The 12,250-nt window shown below is 42.0% G+C and overlaps 1 protein-coding gene across 1 annotated transcript in view; it reads right to left on the minus strand.

Moving 5' to 3' along the window:
- Positions 1–3,938: 3,938 nt before the first annotated feature.
- The window catches only part of LOC111219170 (immunoglobulin superfamily DCC subclass member 4-like), a 52,274-nt gene continuing 43,962 nt past the window's right edge, over positions 3,939–12,250 (minus strand). Inside the window, 9 exon segments of the mRNA XM_022741785.1 lie at positions 3,939–5,803; positions 6,231–6,359; positions 6,485–6,716; positions 6,907–7,009; positions 8,501–8,635; positions 8,739–8,909; positions 10,691–10,818; positions 11,629–11,815; positions 11,940–12,041. Coding sequence (XP_022597506.1) covers positions 5,270–5,803; positions 6,231–6,359; positions 6,485–6,716; positions 6,907–7,009; positions 8,501–8,635; positions 8,739–8,909; positions 10,691–10,818; positions 11,629–11,815; positions 11,940–12,041 — 1,721 coding nt within the window. The 3' untranslated portion in view covers positions 3,939–5,269.

The raw sequence follows: 12,250 nt of genomic DNA on the forward strand, positions 1-12,250 counted from the left end.
TGAGCTTTCTGTTGAATTGCTCTTTCCATACTATTCAAATGTGGTTTGCCAAATAGCACTGTGCAGTGAGTGCCATATATTTTAGATGTATTTAGCCGTGAAATCTGAATTCACCTGATATAGCAAACCCCCCTCATGCACACTTAGATGAACTTCCAATTACTGTTTGACCCAGGTTTGCTAACAACACATTCACTTCTGTCCCTATATGACTGCTAATGCAGTAAAAAAAAATCATATTCATCTCGCTGTGATGTTAAGTACATACATGGCAAGGCTAAATAACAAATAAGTCTCTTTGAGGTACCAACTATGCAACAATAAAAGTTTTTAAGCAAACACAATTATGTTGTTAAGAAACCTGTTGAGGGTGTTTCATAGATGTCATGAAGAACCTTTTACATTTCTGTTGCTGATGTGTTTGAGTTGAGCTGGAGAGATTTTTTACAGTTGCATGGACATGGGTAGAAACACAGGCAGGACAGAAGAAGGGGTTTGTCACACTCCTTTTTCACTGCTGGATGACTAGAAGAAAACCACCTGAGAGAAGATGAGACATCATGTACAATAGGGCTGGATTCAATGCTCTGCTTAAATCTCTAATTTTTGTAAGAGGATGTTATCATCATTATTATCATTATTAGTAACTGACCCCAACTTTTCCTTGTTTCAGGATCACGCACATGTATGCCATAATAGCAGGACTACATCACACTCATACAGAGTAACACCAGCCCTTTCTTTCCACCACAAGTTAAATTTGTTAAATTATAGTGTTAGCATCTTCAAAATAGTCTTTCTGGGAAGCACCTATGGGAACTAGATTGTAACTAACTCCCAAACTCATTCACATGTCAATTATCGCTTACCTACAGGCATACACTGTTAAAGCTACTGTCATTTTAACACTTGTGCCACCTGCAGGCAATGAGTGTTAAGTCATGATCACATAGTAACTACTCACAGGGCTAACTGGTGAACTGATTTTGAATAATCAGGCTCATACTGTGTGGTTGTTTTTTTTCCTTTGTGTGGAAAGTGTGCAGTGTTTGATCAGATATGATTGTTTGGATTTATTGCAGATACATGGGAAAAATTCCAGACTATCAACTTCGAATGACTTTGTTGTTGATGAGAGTGTCAGTGCCACAGCAGGCTCACACATCAGGCTGCGAAAACCCAGGAAACGAGAGAGACAAGCTGGCCTTCTGGTCTGCCAAAGATGGTGTGGACACTGCACACCATTACCTAGTATGATTCTCTCTCAATGAACATGACAAGCTTGCCTGTCCGGTCGCGTGCTTGTACTGAAACCCACAAGATACATGACTCGGCGCCGCAGCAGGAGGGTTTCACCCTATACCAGGCGGATTGCACAGAGAAGTCACTGAGGCAGCGCAGAGGTGGTGGTGTACCGACATTAAGACTGTGTCATAGTCTTGCTCTCCTGAACTTGGGACCCTTAATATCACATGCAGACGATTCTATGTGTGCATCTTTCATCCTGATAACGTATACTTCCCTCCTAAGTCCCAAGTATCATCAGACCAAAAGCCAACACACCGTGCAGGAGCACTGTTGAACAGTGTTCCCCCCAAGTGACAGATATGCTGATCAACTGTCTTGCTACAAATGACTGTACTGTATTGAAGTAGCCAAATGATGACTGGACTCTTTTACTGATGTGGTCATGTCTTACATCAAATGTGTTGAAGATGTATGTGCTCCATCCAAGTCTGTAATGGTTTACAGTAATAATAAGCCATGGTTTAGTAAAGATATTAAAACAGGGGAAGAAAAATGCAGCTTTCAATTCAGGTGACAAAATCTTTATAAGACATCTAAGTATGAATTTCAAAAGCCAGTAAAGAAACAGTATAATGACAAGCTAGAAAAGAGCTTAACTCTAAGGACAGCAGAGGGCTACGGCAAGGCTTTCAATTAATCACTAATTATAAAGCAAATTATGTCACCCAAGGTACTGAACCTAACCTGTTTTGAAGAACCTATTGCAGGTTTGATACTAAATCAAACCCACAGCCTTGTTCTGTCACTGTATCTGAGCCTGCTACTCCACCATTTATTTATCAGGGAGCATGAGGTAAGAAACCCACTGTGCAGGCAAAACAGTAGGAAGGCTGCAGGCCTCAATCTGGTATCATCTTTAACTGGTTCCTTGCACAGCAGAGGGTCCCAGCATGCTTAAAATCAGCTGTCATTGTGCCTGTGCCTAAGAAACCCAACCAAAGCATGCTGAATGACTACAGACCTGTTGCTTTGACATCTGTTATCATGGAAACGCCTGGTACGAAACCATTTCTCCAGTGTTGTCCTAGAACCTTATCAGTTTGTATCTACTGATGCAGTTTTATTTGCCCACACTTTAAAAAACCTAGAGGCCTCTGGTACCTATGCAAGTGTGCCATTTGTCGATCACAGCTCAGCCTTTAACACTAAACTCCCATTGAGGCTGTATGACAAAGTCCTTCATTTGGGAGTTAAACAGTCCCTGTGTCAATGAGTCCTTGAATTTTTGTTGAAGAGGATGAAAGTAGTCAAACTTTGCAAATTCTCTACACCCTTAACAATTAGCACTGACGCTCAACTGGGGTGTGCACTGTCCCCACTCCTGTACTCATTGTGCACAAATGACTGCTTCTCTCACTCCGAAGCTGTTAGGATGTTTAAACCTGCTGATGACACAATGCAAACAACCTCAAATGTTTCCAAAAACCAAGGAATTAGTAGTGAACTTTCACAGGAGCTGTTGGGACCACCTACCCCTGGTCATCAACACTGACATTAGCTACAAATTCCTGGGAGTGGCAATCTCCTAGCCCCTTGAAATTGGGGGAAAACGCCAACCACCACAGACTTTTCTTTTTAAGACTATCTGAAAAAATATATCCAGGAATGGTATTGTGCAGTTTTATAGAGCCGCAGTTGAGATCATCCTTATGTATGCAAAAACTAAGTGGTAATGTATTGAATCTTGAATCTTGCTGTAGCTGGTGAGCAAACTGTTAACTTGCTAGCCACACAATTATTCAAAAGAGGTATTTGTACCATCGACTCCAGTTCTGTAAACCATTGCTCTTTTGTGGAACAGTTTTTACTCTGACAGAGGAGGTTAAGTAAATGTTAATGCAGGAAAACAGCTAATAAATAAGCTGTGATAGTTTCCTCCATTCTGGACTCTCAGGCTCTCTGATTATTGTTATTGTTGCTGTTTTCTTGTGCGTGAGTACTTTTAGGTTTCACATTTTACACCTTGTTTTACCGGTCAGGTAAAAGCCTAACGCTAACACACACGCACACGCACACACACACATATATATATATATATTTATACAGTATATGTGTATGTATTCCATTGGGTGTACAAGTGGCACAAGTGTCAAATTGCAGGAGCTATCAATTTCCTTGTCTGTAGCTGGCGTCAGATTGACGGGAACTGCAACTGGAAGAATTTGGCTAGACCTAGTTTTACGTGATTTGTGTGTTCTTGTTTTCTGTAAGGGTTCAACATAATACTGAGTGAAACAATCTTTCAGCGAACTGAAAGGAGGTTGCAATGCACTAAAGCGACATAATTTCCTGTTGAACATAACACAAGAACATACAGTCAGTATAGGACGATCATTTCTGCAAATACCAAAGGCTGTCAAATCAGACAAGTTAAGAAAAAGATCTTAAAAAGGTGCTAGTTACATAACACTAATAAAACCACACTGGAAACCGTCCTGAAAAGAAATGAGGTAGTGCTGTTGATAAGGAGTAGGGATGCACCAGTTCCCCTTTTACATTAAAAACCATACTGACTCACTCAGCTCTATGTATTGGTTAATTAGGAAAAGCAATATGATCCAATGGGGTCAGAGAAAAAAAAATGGAGCAAATTTATTTATTTTTTCTCATCAAACTCCTTTCGTATCTGGGTCTGACTAGAGACCCATACAGCTGAATCAGGTTTGTCAAGATGAATGTCCCGTAAATTAAAAACATGGCAAGCATTTCATATAATCAAAAATTTTATACTGAGCTGAAAATGACAATTGGGTCCAACTAACAGCACAGTATCTTGACAACAGTATGGACATTGGTGCATCCCTAACTGGGAGACAAACCAGAAGAGTGGTCTACAGATGGGTTGTTGTAACATCTCCTCTAGTTCTCCCACCAACATAATTAAACCAGTGTCGACATGAATGTGTAAATACTTTGATTCCAAAATGAGATATCCACCATCTTAAAAAAAAAGCAAAACAAAAACACTTCACTTTTCAACTGAGTGTCCCTGGTTTACAAAATCACACCACCTGGACATATGGCATTTTGGAAAGGAATACTTCATGTGTACCAAATCTACATACTCAATATCTTTTTATATTTTGAGTGTTTTTTTTCCCTTAATGTTGACATGTGTTTTGAACTTGTTCTGAATATAATAATCTATAGAAATATACAGAGGTTATAAATGCACCTAGAATATTCAGGCACCTGAGACCCCCACACTCCCGTCAGGAAATGTGTGTGTAAATGTGTGTTTAAGCGTGACCAATTGAGTTTCTGTGAGATATCATGGAATTAGCTATGCGGTTACCTTTGACTGTGTTTGAATGTGTGTGTGTGTGTGTGTGTGTGTGTGTGTGTGTGTGCATGTGCACCCTGAGACAGCAGGAGGCTGGAGAGAGACACAGGTGTTCTGCACTCTCAGAGTGTGCAGATACTCTTTAAGGCTTATTCCTCAGTGCCACAGTAAAGTAGCATCCACACAGCGAAGCCCAGGGAGACCCACCGAGCCTCCGCTTCCATCCTTCCATCCACGATTATAGCCTGTCCAAGTGCTCACTCACTCAGGGAACGTTCCAGGCTTTTTCTCATTCCTGAGTGGAACAGAGCCATGTGCGACACAGTGGGAATAGCCTCCTTCAATCCACTTCCATCTGCTTGGTTAAGTTAAATCTTTCTGTTCTTTCCTATGGACAGGAAAAAAACCCAGAGGAAAGTATGGTTGCAATGCTAGAGAAAGCATACCCATATACAGTACTCTACCACTAAAAATATACTGTATATGTATACTGTATATACACGTATGAAACAATGGAATCAAAGTACTTATAAAAACTTTGCAAGGAAGAGAAAAAAATCCAATAATGAGGTGCATAAAAATAATCCTTAGGGACTCTTCCTGGGTACTTTGTACTTTTGAAAGAAAATCAGTCTGATGTCTGTGTTTGTGTAAGGGTCGATGCCCTACATGCAGACGCTACGGGCACAGATAACTGTGTGCTGCTGAGGTAGAGTGGACAAAGCCGGAGCTGACAAAGGGGGCAGGGGACAGCCCGACAGAGATGGCCTTCCCTGGTGCAGAAGGGCAGTGTCTGGAGTCCCCGTTCTCCAGATGCTCCGACCTCAGCACAGACCTCACAGTCTTAGGGGAGTGGAAGCCATTGGTCAGCCCCATGTCCTGATGTGGCTGTATGACTGCAACCGGCTGGTCTCCTGGGATATCTAGCTCCCGGTTATGATTACCCACCAACTTAATCGAGGGAAAACTTGAGGGGCTTTGCGCCAGTGATAGTTTTTCTAGAGGTTCCTCCTCTCCTGGCAAGCTTGGCTGGCTCAAAGGGGAATATCTGTCCTCGGATAATGAGGGTCCCCTGGTGGCATTAGAATCCTTCTCCCTCTCGCTGCCCTCTTCCTCTTTGTCCCCTCCAGGATCTGACAGCTCAGAGTGAACAATGACTTCTGCCTCCACCTGGTTACTGCAGAGGGATGTACACAGTTGATCTTCTAAGCCCTGCAAAGAAACAATGCCACTGTTACTTCAGGCTCCCTTCAGACATTAGAAACTATCACAATAGACTGTTCATTAACCACTTCCCTGACAACGATAGTCCAATCATAGCCTTAGCAACTGTAACTGGCCTGTCAAACTTTTTCAACATGCTGAAGTGGTGTGCATGGGGAAAGCTGTAGTCATTTCCAAATGGTTTCTGAAATCTAATAGCCACCCACTGTTTAAAAAAAATTCTAAGAATTTCAATGTGAAGATGAAAAGCTTGACAGGCATAGCAACAGTAACTATGGGGAGACAGGGTTGTGCAAACATCAGTTAGAAATGCTATTTGGCTCAGTGATGCTAAAGCTAAAGCTGCTTGTCACATAAATAGATAAATGAAATAGATACAGTACTGGAAGCAATTGTACTGAGTTCATTCATTTACCGTGCCGTTATCAGTAATTAGCATGTTGAGAGCTCCGTTAATGAGTGTTGGACAGTCTTCTGTTATGGTGTCTCTGTATCTAGTGATTCTGTTGGCCCAGTTATGACTCACAGAGCCGTTCCAAGCAGCCTGCAAGATGAACAACACAATGGATGCATCAAAATTAGAACTATTATCTTTCTATCAACACATAAAAAAATAACAGTGTATCCAAGGCCCATCTGGAAAAGAGGTCCCCCCTTGCAGGTTTTGACCTTGGGTTCAGGTGCAGGGCCATCCTCCCCTTCCCCTGGATTAGCACTTGCCATCAGGCTCTGCTCCTCTGGGGCCTCTGCTAGCGGCTGACCAGACTCTTGGCTGCCTGGGGGCATCAGTGTTTCCAACTCATGGCTATCGTTGCACTCTGGCAAGTTGGAGGGTATGGGGCAGCCTCCTCTCCTGTATTGAGGGGTCACAGCTGTGGAGTCCAGGCCCCCAGATATATCCCTATGTCGAGCAGAGATGAGAGGGATGGTATAGGAGTTGGGACATTATACAAGCCTGAATTTCAATATAGTTGCCTGGTTTGTGATATAGGCTTTCAGTTTGTGACACATTTTCTGTAAGTAAGATACACTGGGAGAGTAGATGAATGCATAAGAGCAGTACAAGTACTGACACTGTAGTGTTAACATACCTGGATTTGCTGTTACGAAAGCTAAAACACATGCAGAGGAGGATGCATATCAGTCCCAGACATACACCGACTATGATGCCTGTGACTGCATGGATGTCCAGCTCTGTTACAATGTAAGATGGAAAAGAAGAAAAAAGAGTTTACACCTGGCAGAAACATTTCAGATCTTAAAAATAAATACCATGTTCATTCTCATATTTGAGCTGTTGCCAATAAACATGTATGGCTGATATCCAGAGCTCCATCTTAAAAAATACAGTCTGTGAAAATGTATTGATTTCTTCATTTAAGACAAAGTTACTTTGGCAAAGGGATATAAGGCAATATTCGGCTTGGGAGAGCAGACCTTCATTGATATTCATTTATGCTGGGTATCTTTGGCAGTCTGGACATGAAGAGGAAACAGATGGCCAAAACTCTCACCCACCCACCAGCCACCTCGGCCCCATTCACACTGCATACTGGCAACACTATCACTGCCCGTGAACAAAATAAACCTGTTACTCTGTCTTTATTAAGGGTTTGTGTTATATAAAATTGCATTTTCAATGTATGTATTAGGAATGCAATATTTACAGTATATATACATATATATACAGTATATACATGTGTTGTTACATGTGTTTATACTGTATACTGTTTGTGATACTGTTTGTAAAGAAGTTGTATGAACAACGTGTTTAACAGGCACATGGTGAATAATCTTTCACAGGGGCGTTATTGGTTCAATTTATGACTCCCTCTGTTTAAAAACAAAAAGGGCATTTAATAATTATAGGTAAAGCTAAAATGCTGACCGATGGAATTAAAAAGTATATAATGACATTGTATGCTTACACACAAAGTGACATGAGAGTAAAGAAAGTGCTTTTCACAGCAATTTTGCTAGGTACAGAGAGCAGTAATTCACAGATCTCCCCTGGAGTCGCTGATGATGCTGCCCCTTTGATATCCACCCTTAATATTATCATCAAAATGCACTAGAATATAAGAGGAGAAATAACTGTGTCCTGCAGAGCTGCATTTCTCTGCTGGCAGGGAAAAATTACCCACTTTAATAGGAAAGACTGGGTGTGTATGTGTGCGTGAGTGTGGCAGTGTGTTTGTGGCCTTGTGTTGCTATCTTTATGAGAACCAATTTCAGTTTTATTCATCGTGAGGACATTTTTGATATGTGTCATCACTATTTCAAAGGACTGTTTGAAGGTTAAGACTTAGTTTTAAGGTTAAATTTAGAACTGGTTAAGGTTGGAGGACAGGGAATGCATGAATGAGGATCAATGAGAGTCCTCAAGAGTATTGAAAAACAAATGTGTGAATGAAGAAGATTAAAATAAGGAAAGAATAGCAAATGTATTGTTACTTCTGCTTTTATGTTCTGAATGTAAAAAATTATAATAACAAATCATCAATTAATCATCAAAAAAATGTTGTTAATGAAAATGCATACATTTGATTTAGATTTCTGTTTCTTTCCCATGCTGTCAAAATTCCTTTCCTTTCCTCCCCCATACTGCTACCAGTGTTCCTAAAACTACTATTATTTCTTTTCTACTTATTATTGTCACCTATACATATACTACATGATATGTACCATATGTCTGAAGGGGAGTGTGAACATCCTTTACAGGTGAATAAGGCCCTGGCCCCACCTCAGTAGACGCTCCCAACTTAAAAAAGTAATGGGTGCCACTGGACAAACCCTGGACCTCCACGCTGGTAATGCTCCCTGAAAAAGACAGCGACAGCAGAGAAATATTGTGATCCATCTTCAATCATACAGATTTTATTGTGCCAAGCATTCAAGTCAAGTCATGCCAGCCCACACCCACCATCCTGGGAGAGATTTTTCCACAGGTGCTCAGGCTGGCTGAGGTTGCCACTGTACAGTATCATGTAGCTGATGATGACACCATTAGGCTCCAGTGGAGGGCGCCAGCTCACCAGCACAGAGGAGGAGTCCAGAGCACTCAGCTGCAGCTCCTCCGGAGGTGTGGAGGGCCCTGAAGGAGAAAGAGGGATTGGGTCAGTAATTAGAACCCAGAAATGAGGCCTCACAGCTGGGGATTGTATATTGTCTTTGTGGGGGATTTGACATGTTGTGCACCAACCATCTGCGTCCTCATGTCCTCACCACCTGGGTACAGGAGAGAGGGGATAAGCAGGGCAATGGGGGAATGGGCTGGGGCTCAGGTGATGATACTTGGTAGGGGAGAGCGTGACGGGGTGACTGGTAGTAATAATGTCATTAAAAGTGTTCTACTCTACACTCACCACCCTTACTTTGCTGGAAGAAAGAGCTACTGGCCAACATAAGAGACAGTGCTACACCTGGGTGTTTGATTACAGCCAGTTATCGGTCATCGATGCCAACCACTAATTCCCATGTTCACTAGCACTGGCCAGCTGGCACACTGATTTGCACTAGTGATCACACACGCTCGGCCCGATGCATAAACGAACTAAGTGCTAAGGGTCCCCGTGGCCACCAGAGGGCCCCCAACAGCAGTTGAAATGTCCCACAAGAGACCTTGAAACTGAGCCAGGTGGTCCTACATGCTCACTACACAAGTAGCGTAGGGTTCTGCAAATCACACAAAGACCCCCTCTCCCCCCCATGTCAAAATGAGTGTCAACATTCACAACTTCGATGAGAGGAAGAAGCAGAACCCTGGTCACAAAAAGAGAAAAAATTCATGTGCATCTCTTTCTCATTTGTCTGTCTCTCTAACCTAGCTGGGCAGTGCATCTCTCGGTCTGTCAGTGTCTTACTTGCAGCCATTTTCTATGACTTTGTGCCTGACAAAAGTAAGAATGAAATACAACTATATATAACGTTTGATAAACACCAACAGACCACGATGTTTATAAACTGCAGCTTGGAAAAGATAATCATGCACCAAATGAAATTTGTGCTTTCCAGCAGCAGCCTCTGTAGGGACTAGTCCAGACAATATATGGGTGTGATGGCACTCGTCCTCATAGGCACACACATAAAACAAGACAATGACTATCTGGTCTTTCAGTCAAGGTTTACTCACAACTCCAGTCTAAGAATGAACACAATGGACGGACACTGACTTTTGAATAAATATTGAATTTAAAATGTGGATTACCTGGGCATACAGGGCCATGTGCATTCACATCTCTCAGTAAATGAACATCAAGTATTCAGCCAAGCCATAGTATAAATTTGGTCTCACAGGTCAGGTAAGAGGGCCCCTTAGCAGAATTTTGCTTAGGGCCCCAAGGAGGTCAGGACCGCCTCTGTGTGCACACATTTACTTGCATGCACAGGCACTAAAGCAGACCTTCAGACACACATATATTACAGCATTTGAAGACTTACGAAAGCAAAAGCTGAACACCTTTACCTCCCTAGCTCGAGACCAATATCAAAATGATAACATAAAACAGGTACAATTTAAAGGTCCTTTCAATGAATACCCAGAAAATCTAAGCTCTTACTTTCTTTAACCTTTAACTCTTTGAGCAGGTTAAGTGATTTGTTCAAGGGCATTGCAGAGGTTTTGAGGGAAAGGAGTATTTTCATTCATCCATACAACACGAGTCAGAAAAGATGAAACACACATTTGAGTGAATTCTCTAACCAAGTAAATGCATGTAAGAATGCTCCCACCTACCGCAAGAAGATTGCTGATTACTTATCATGTTTTAAAGCCTGCAGGGAAATCGTAAAGCCTTTTGAACGCTGGGTCATTAAAAACTAAAACAGGAAAGAGAGTCAAGTGACTAAATTGACAGGAGCACAGTGCAGACTCACGGTCAGACAAAGTGGACTCCTCCACTGTGCCGCTGAAGGGTCCCACCACATCCACTCCATTAGACTGTACAGCCAGCTCATAACGGGTGAAGGGCTTCAATGCCCCGAGCAGTATCTCCTGAGCAGAGCTGCAACACACAAATAGGTGAGAGTCCTGAGTGTGTGTTGTGTCTTTTCTATTCTACATCAAAAGAAAGATTTAATTAGATTTGCTTGTGGACCACTCTAGTCTACAATATCTATTAACTTTATAGCGTCACCTCTTATCACCTGCTATTGTTAATATACTGCGGTTGTAGGTATTTCTGCACCTCTTCAGCCCAAGAGCTCTATACCCTTACTGAAGACAAGTGTTACAAGTGTAGAAGGCAATATCAGTATAGAGGCAATGTTATGTGCTAGTAGATGGTGCTTCTTAGACACCTCATACTGACACTTCACTTTGATTGCCGTATGAATGATGGTTAATAATGGAGCTACCCAATGTTATTCAAAATATGATGGAATTCTCACATTGGTTTGTTTGATGTCGGACAATATTTTTTATGATAAGAAACGCAGAGGGCAAGGTGCTGTTAAAGATTAAAAAGCTGTCAAAAAAAAGACAAAGGAGCAAAGCAAGAGAAAAGCCTAAACTAAGAGCCTTTATTTAAGGGAGCAATTCAGTGACTTCAAAGCTAAACAGGTTTTGCCAATAAAAAACAAATGCCCAACTAACTCAAGGATTTAAATACACAATATCTCTTTGCTCTGGCTAAGAGTGGCTGAAAAACATGTGACCAATTTTTATTAAAAGTAAAATCATGTTGCTTCAAAAGGTGTTTAATTGACCAGAGTTTGGGTTTGTGTATCATTAAAAAAAGATAGAGCTTTGTGATGTAGACCTTACTACACCGTAGGTTATGCAGAGAGCATTGTTGTGGTACTGGTGTTCTGACCTGGTGTGGTAGGAGACCAGAGAGGCATTTGTGGTTCCCGCTGGGCTGCAGCGCACCGTGTAGTTGATGATGCGTACGTTGCTGAACCGCGGTTTCTCCCACCGCAGCCAGATGGAGGTGGAACTGTTGGTTGTGGCTTGGATGCTGCTTGGGGGCAACGGAGGGGGGCGCATGGGCGGCGACGGTGCTTTAACACACACACACATACACATCACTTGTCTTGAATCTTGGGAAGTGTAAATATAATTTCTTATTATTTATTACACTCATTCATTCATCTATACACGCGCACATGCAAAGAGTTATCTTACTTCTGTCATGGGCTTTGTCTGTCCTTCCCTTCCACATTGCAGCTGCTCCATCTATCTGCTTGTTGAATGCCCAAACTCTCACCTCATACTGCCGGTCAGGGACTGACACATGCAAACACACCGTGAGAGAGGGAGACAGAGTGAGAGGGAGAGAGGGAGGAGTGGAGAAAGAGGGAAAAGGAGGACCAAATATTAAGCACAATAGATAAAAGAATGATAGTCGTACATGCTGTATAGAGTATACCCAGACTGGCTCTTACAAAGACAAGACTTCTAAGTGCTGTCATCATGCCCTAGGTGTAATCTAAATG

This window comes from Seriola dumerili, unplaced genomic scaffold, assembly GCF_002260705.1.
Source record: "Seriola dumerili isolate Sdu_G_001 unplaced genomic scaffold, Sdu_1.0 BDQW01000003.1, whole genome shotgun sequence".
Lineage (NCBI taxonomy): Eukaryota > Metazoa > Chordata > Actinopteri > Carangiformes > Carangidae > Seriola > Seriola dumerili.